At 32.5% G+C, this 8,027-nt stretch overlaps 1 protein-coding gene across 1 annotated transcript in view; it reads left to right on the forward strand.

Moving 5' to 3' along the window:
• LOC102681234 overlaps positions 1-8,027 on the forward strand; it is a 75,688-nt gene extending 67,661 nt beyond the window's left edge. Inside the window, exons 15-18 of the mRNA XM_031509553.1 lie at positions 796-1,107; positions 2,363-2,521; positions 2,920-3,057; positions 3,548-8,027. Of these exons, the coding sequence (XP_031365413.1) occupies positions 796-1,107; positions 2,363-2,521; positions 2,920-3,057; positions 3,548-4,156 (1,218 nt within the window). The 3' untranslated portion in view covers positions 4,157-8,027. The remainder of the gene's footprint in view (positions 1-795; positions 1,108-2,362; positions 2,522-2,919; positions 3,058-3,547) is intronic.

The raw sequence follows: 8,027 nt of genomic DNA on the forward strand, positions 1-8,027 counted from the left end.
CGCGACGCTTTCACGAGTGTAATTGCACGTTCTGTAACACGAGCACCCCCCGGTTTTCGTGCGCGGCTTTGTAACGCTGCGCGAAAATTTTTCGCGCCGACATGTGTCCATTTTTATTTTTGGCTCCGCTGACGTATCGGAAATTTGCTTGTAACGCGGCCGAAACGCGACGTTGGAATGTAAAAAGGTATTTGCTCCGGTCGTTCGTTCGTTCAAATAAATCTATTGGAAGGTTTTACGTTCCACGGTCGAAATTAATGGAATGTATCCGTGTTCTATGGTGTTAATATTGACGTATTCGGAGTTTACATTGTTGACGAAAGGCAAAGTTTCTTCAGCGGTTCGAAATCCCCCTTCCCCTCCCCTTTTTTTGAAACAGAATACAGAAATACATACAACTTTATAATTAATTTTATAATTTTAATAGACAGTCTAATATAAATATTCTGTTTTATATATACAATATTTTGTTTTGATAAATACTTATCTAATGTACTTATATTTTTAAAGAACATGAACTCATCTTCTTAAATATAATTTTAAAAAGGACAATTTGTTTTATATTTTAAATTTTTCAAATTTCCTTAATAATTGAAAATTAGAAATATTTTCATATCTAGAATGAAAATATCTCTTTACGATGAGAATATGTATATATATTTTATTATTACAAACATTTAATGCAAAGAAAAAAATCAGAAAGAGCTATTTCTTTTTTTTTTTTTTTTGTAAAATCTCTACGACAAGGCTCTCTCAAATTACTCTCAAAAATTCGGCGGTACCTCGTTTCCGCAGAAGTCGAACATACAGCAGCTGAAGGAGGAGATACGGGAGAAGCTGCCGGAAACAACGACGGAGGGTAATGGCGGTACGTCGATAACCGGAACGAATTCGACCGGCACGAGCACATTAAGGCATCGCAAAAACAGGCCGGCTCCGCAGCCACCCCAACGACCCAGTTCGCATAATGGGGCGATCTCGGCACCGGAACAACTCGAGATCAGGGCACCATCAGAGTTGCTCCTCGGTGTCCCGTCCACCCTCAAGACGCAATGGAGGCACCAGCCAAAAGCTCTAGTCACCGGCTGCGTCACGTACGTCGCCAACGTAAGTCTAATTGCTTCCGTTCTTCCATCCCTTCTATCTCTTTTCTTGCTTCTTAGTATTTTACATGTCTTTTGCCGTGTCTTCCTTCGACGGAACTATTCCTTCCAGACAGCCAAATCTTTTTAGTGCTTTTACGCGGTGGATGGATTCTATTATTGGTTATTAAGGATAATTTACATAGGTCGTTGTAGATGAAATGGCCGAATTCTTGGTAGTTTTTATACTGCTAACTTCTTATATTTTCAGTGAAAGAGTTTAATGGAAGAAATAGAAGTTTTACTCCATGTTTTATAGATTTTTATACTTCTTTTTATGCTTCTTTTAATAAAATTCTGAAAAAATATAATAAAATTATTTTTAATTTAACTTTGTTCAAGAAATATATCTTTTATTTTATGTTTTTTGACTATAATGATGATCAAATAATGAATGTTACCATTTTCATACATAGTGATATATGTAGCAAAACTATTAATAGATAAGATAGATAAGATTAATTAATATAATTGATATTTTATGTTAATATAAAATTAAAACTCTTATTGAGTTACTGTTTTGTCCATAAGGAATATTTTGAACGATTTTATACACATATGAAATTTGCCATTTCATATGCAACTCTAATATCGTATGAGTATACTTTGGGATTTATGTTACTGCATTGAGAGATGGTTACATCAAAAAAAATCGGCGGTAATCGACCTTCTTATAACATTGTATAAAAAGGAAATTATAGTTGCTATAAAAACCAGAATATTTCATTGTAGAAATTGTATTCCGTAATTCTGCTCTGTAGTTCTAACATATTGTATGGTTTCTTGAATAACGAGTACGGTGTGTGATGTCAGCCAGATAATCATGACAACGCTTCAAGGTGAAGGTTATTACCATAATTATAGCGTGGGTGTAGCTAATAACACATTTCATTCAGAATATTATCTTCTTTGGTGTAACCTCTAGCGCAATAAACGAGCATTTAACGCTTTCTTCATTTGGAAGATCATATTGTTCGACTTGATGATCGCTTGTTTTCTTTGATACATAATTCTGCAAATATTACATAACAATTTAATAATGTTTGAGATAATTCTTATTGTACTTACTTACTAATATACATATTTTATAAATAATTTATATGTGATTCATTAGTAATATTGGTAGATTTATAATAGAAATGTATTTATAAAAAGCTTAACATTTAAATACCTTGTAGATTCTAGAGGTACGATTTTTTTTCTGTTCAAAAATCGCGTAGTATTTAGGTTCCACTGTGGTGAAGGAGTTACGCGGTACTGAGTCGACAAAGAAATCGATACAAAAGCTGAAGAAAACTTGCCGCGAACCTAGAGTCATCCCTGACATCACTTTGGCGATTTCTTATCGTGGCGTTCGATTCCTCAACACTGTGACTAATGTAAGATAATTTTTACAAGATATATTTAAAAATATCGTAGGAAGAATACGTGGAAGAAAATTCTAAATAACGTTAATCCTTTGTAATTGTGATTAATTTAAACATAATATCTTTATAAATAGTTTTAGACATATAAAAATAGTTTTTTTGAACTTATTTTTATATAAGTATTATTTTATATTTGTTCGAAATCTTATATATGATTTGAAAATTTTTGTGATAAAATTAATTGGAATTTATCAAAATTATTTCGAATCAATAATATAATGATATATATAAGGAGAACAATGTCCTGCATTTATGGAATTTGTATCACGTTCGAAAGGATTAACGTTGAACCATAATACGATTACTGTGCCTATATACATTTGTATTTGGAATGATGGGAATCGATATAGGAGCCGATTTGCGAGCACGAAATTCGCAACATTCACTGCGCCTGTCAGGATGCCGACGATCTCACGCATTTCGCATATATTACTAAGGACCACGCCAGCCGTACGCATTTCTGCCATGTATTTTGCGTACCAACAATGGTAAGTCCATTTTCATTCTTTTATTTTCAATATCACAATGTTGAAATCTATTTATATAAAAATTTTTTGAAACAGAATTTAGAATTATTATTATTTAATTGATCTGAGAATAAGCAATTCAAATAGAATACTTACATGCATATACGTACATACAGCAGTTTATTAATTTTTTTTACAGCCCACGATTTCCCATTCAGATAAATATGTTTAATCAATAGGAAATTATTTAATCTGATATTAACTGAAATTTTGTTCCAGTAAATAGAGTTTTACCGTATTACATATTTCTTGACGTTTCAATTTTATCAACACAATTAGAAATAGCTTCATAATAATTTCAATAATGAATACGTTAAATCTATTAATATTATTAGTAATTCAACTATTTACACTTTTTCTTTATTAATAACCAAAATGTATCATTGTCAATTTCATCTAAATTTTAATTATTTTCACAATAAATCTACGAAGTGAGACATTTTTGTTTCAGGACCAAGCAACGGAGGTGATCCTAACCTTAGGCCAGGCGTTTGAAGTAGCTTATCAGATGGCGCTGCGGGACAAACTTGGCAGCCATACAGTGCGATCGCAATCGGCTAATCAACTCGCAACTTTTTCAAAATCAGTTGTATCCACTAAGATACCAATTTCGCCAGATTCCGCGCTCGATACTGCTCGTGAAACACTTGATCAATCTGCAATCCCTATTCCTATCGTGAACTCGATGAATCCAAAGCCGAAACCTCGTTCCAAATCGTCCATTCCTAATCCTGTAATGCAATCCACAGCGACCAATCAAACGCAAGATGCAAATTCTAACTCGAGTTCCCTCTCAAGCGGTACTGTGAACTGTAGTTCGAGTTCGAACTCCGCGACTAGTCCTAGTACGAATTCTGTGAGCAGCTCAAATTCGAATACAAGCACTAATCAGACAGCGAAACCGCTTATTACGCATGGTAGGTCCCATTCCGTGAATGATATTAAAGTGAACGGCAACCAATTGAAGTTGGCTCCAGCACCAGTTGATGATATCGGAATCGGTGTGAAGGATATGAAACCCGGCTCTAGAGCACCCATCGCTCTGTCTGAAGAATTGTAAAAAATCTGTGATCCATTGTTTTTTGGATCTTCATTATCGTTTGTTTGAGAAGTTAGGTTTCGAAAACGCTTGACGATCTTTACTTTGATCGTTGACAAACTCTCGCGAATAGGCAAGACTCTCGCTTTTCCTTTGTGAACTTTTAGAGGTTATGATATTGATATGAATATTTGAAGGAAATCTGACAAGTGCTTGTTTGACAAGTGTACTATTTGAAATATTGGTGCAATGTTGAAAATATTGTGAAACAATTGTTCTTCAGGGAAAAGTTTGGAAATTCATAATTGTGAGGTTAAAAGAAGTATATATCCAATCGTGCAAATTGATCCTTATATCAGAACATCAGTCGAATTTTTTATAAAGTATTATAAAATCTAGTTGAGACTTTAATGTTTGGATGAGAAGTTGAATTGAATGATACACGCGAAATAGGGGATCGCGCAAGCATTTGTGGTTTTTATCTCTTGAAATTTTGTAGTATTATTCTAAACAGAGTTGTGACAGTTTGACTGGTTATTTCATTTCGAAATGAATGGTACGAGATTTGATAACGACTCAGGTAAGTGAAAGACAAATCCAATCTTTTTGCCAAATTCTTGATTAACTATGAAACGGTGACACTGTGATTTTCTACATCGAGGGCATTAATAAATCGACAAAACTCATTTAAAAGACAATTATGTGCTCATTCTTTACATATTATATTCATGTTTGTGCAACGAGAAAATGAAAAAGAAAAGATATTAACAATAATAAAATAGAAAAACAACGAAGTTTGAAAATTCCCGTTTCACTATATCTCGTTGGGCGAACCGTGATTATTGTGAACAGTATTATTATTTGATGAAAATGACTCTTTATGAAATTACATTCGATGTTTCGTCAGTAAGAAAAAGTGAGACTAATATCACATCGACGTCTTGCCTAAAATAATTTTAAAATAATTTAAAAAAGATAAAAAAAATTAACGATTTTTTTCGGAAGATTCAAGTTTCCCATTGCATATACATTTATAATTTAATATTGCATTTAAAATGGCACATATATATACGAACATTCCCATAAAAGAACATACAGGTGAGTTGAATTTGCGAATGCTCAATTTTGATCGCATGCAATCAATTAAAAAAAAAAAATAATGAATTGACTGATGAGATTTAGAGGCTGAATCATTTTTTTCTTTGAACTGTGGATGGCTTAATACCACGATCGATTTGTTTTTCCATATCATCATCTTTCGTTCGATTCGTTACTGTTTTTTCGATATCTTTATCTCCCAAGACTGATGGTCCTTATTTCGTTTTATATTTTTCACATGTTCGGCATTTATATATATTATGTGTACAAAGACATATACGTATGCATGTACACAAAAATTGCACGTATTGATTATTATTTTTATTGAAAATAAAAAAAAAACGAAAAAAGAAAGAAAGGATCAGAAAAGTTTTGAATTAATGTGTATTTATCATACGCTAATTTGACGAACCTCGCGATTAGAAAACGAATATTATACTATAAAACAGTACCAAATATTTATCTATTGTATATTTAAGTATTCGATGAGAATCTTAGAAAAAGATTTTGTCTTTAATATAAGTTGATTTCTAACGTGACGATATTAAAGAACGAATTAAAATAATTCTATAGTGTAGCTGATCGGGTTTAAATATTAGAATTTATTCTGAATTGACAAAATGTGTCATAATAGAATATTATTACTAATTAAACATAGTATTTTTTTTTTTTTTTTTTTTTTTTGGGTAACTCTGTTATGAAGCAGGCCTAAAAGACCTTGTATGTAGTTGTCCAATCATAAAAATAAATGAGAGCATGTGTTCGCCAATCACGAACCGGAGTTTCGAAAAATGGGAAAATAACGTGCGCGAGCTCAAGAACTCGTCAAGATGTCAGTTGAACAATGGCGTCCTGGACAGTGTACACAACGCGTAGATTTCGTAGTGAAACCAAAGATTGCATTGTATATAAAGAAGGCGATATTAATCTCGATATTAATCTCGATATTAACGTGGAAAGGGGGAAGATGGAATGAAGAATCCATTTCGAAAGTGATATAGGAGTGAGAGATATTAGGAGTGGAACATGAGAAACTGCCAAATAACACACACCATCATTACCAAGTACATATACGCACACTTTGTATTTATCACATTTAAAATTATAGATAGCGTTATTCATACGTATATATATAAAATTAAGTGTTAAAATATTGCGGCAAAGACGAAATCCGTGAACGACATGATACAGTCATTTTGAAATATGATTCGTCGTATATAATCCATACTTCGTGAGTTCGTATTTGCGAATTATAGTGCAGCTATGTAGGTTTGTAGAAATTCAAAGTAGAGCATGCTTCCTCGATGTGTGTCGATAAATTCGAGAAAATGGCGGAAAGAATCGAGAAGTGTTGTCGGATCGATATAGAATCGATTAAAGGGGTTATTCGTGTTGGCTTTGATGTTTCGTAATAGCATTGGGTTTTCGAAAAGTGTGTTCGACTAAAATGAAAAGTGAGTTCGATAGAAGATTGATCTATTTGGTTATGTGTTTGGGAAAAAGTATACATATAATATATCGGAAAAGAGAAAAAGATATTAAAAGATTCGATATTGATTGATAACGAGGATTATCGATAGTGTATTGTGTAATGTCAAATAAATTACGATAAATTACTAGCTTACGAAAACGTAGTATTACGTTAGAATATAGTTGTGACAAAATTTTGCTGCGTAGTTTGTAGTCGATCAATAGTGTATCTTTTTTCGACCAAGTTTCGACGTTTATGATTATGAAACGTATTACTACGTATTTCGAACATTTTGAGAAAGATATATATTTGAAGAAAAGCGTATCAAAATGTCCTTTCGTAGATTTATACTTTCGTAAGATTTTTTCTTGCTTTTTATTTTATACAAATTGCGTAGAGTGGTTCGTGTAAAGTAATATAGAGAATTATTTTTTAAGATATTTTACATGGAATTTTTTCTTTTTAATCTATATAAAGAAACTAAAGTGGCTCTTGTAAAATTTTGCATACACAAGTAGTCATAATTCACTATGCATGCTCAAACGTTCGATATCGTATTTGCCAATGACAAGTGCTCTAAAAAATTTTATTATATACATTTACATAACATAACAGATAATTAATATAATAACCAACGAGAAACATTAATCCATTGCTTGCTTTACTTTATACGAATCACTTCATATTTCACTCAAATTTTTCGCTAAAAGATTTTCTTCATCATTCGACTCGCGAATAATCGAACAATCATTTCGTCCATCAATGAACAATACATTTTGCATATGATGCAATCTCTTAAGTGCCAACAATGAAGCCCCATTTATATATTCAATAAGCCTGACATCGATCTAATTTCGCGATTTAGAGGTTAGATCGTGTCTAAGAAATAGTCAGAAAAAATCCGACGAACGTGCACATGCGCATAAAAGTGTATATACATAACATTACATCGAACACTTGGTAGCTATCTTGTTTTTTGCTATATTGTAAATTATCCACACGTGTTCAAAGGGGAATATACATACATATTTCGTTCCGTTCTGAACACGAGCGCAATAGATAACTCGCACGAAATAATTTATTTCTTTCTTGTGCAAAGGACGGAAAGAGGCATCTACGATAGATAGCGTAATATAAAAAATAAAATAGTAGTATAACTCTAAAAATGAGTAAACGTTAGCTGCGTAATACACTTATACGATTATATATAGATCGGATGATATTGGCAATGGGTTTTATAAGACTCGTACATGCCAATCGCGCGAAAAAACTCATTCACGGACCAAGAGATGATAAAAAGAGAAAAAAAAAAAAAAAAAAAAA

This window comes from Apis dorsata, unplaced genomic scaffold (genome assembly GCF_000469605.1).
Source record: "Apis dorsata unplaced genomic scaffold, Apis dorsata 1.3 scaffold_162, whole genome shotgun sequence".
Classification (NCBI taxonomy): domain Eukaryota; kingdom Metazoa; phylum Arthropoda; class Insecta; order Hymenoptera; family Apidae; genus Apis; species Apis dorsata.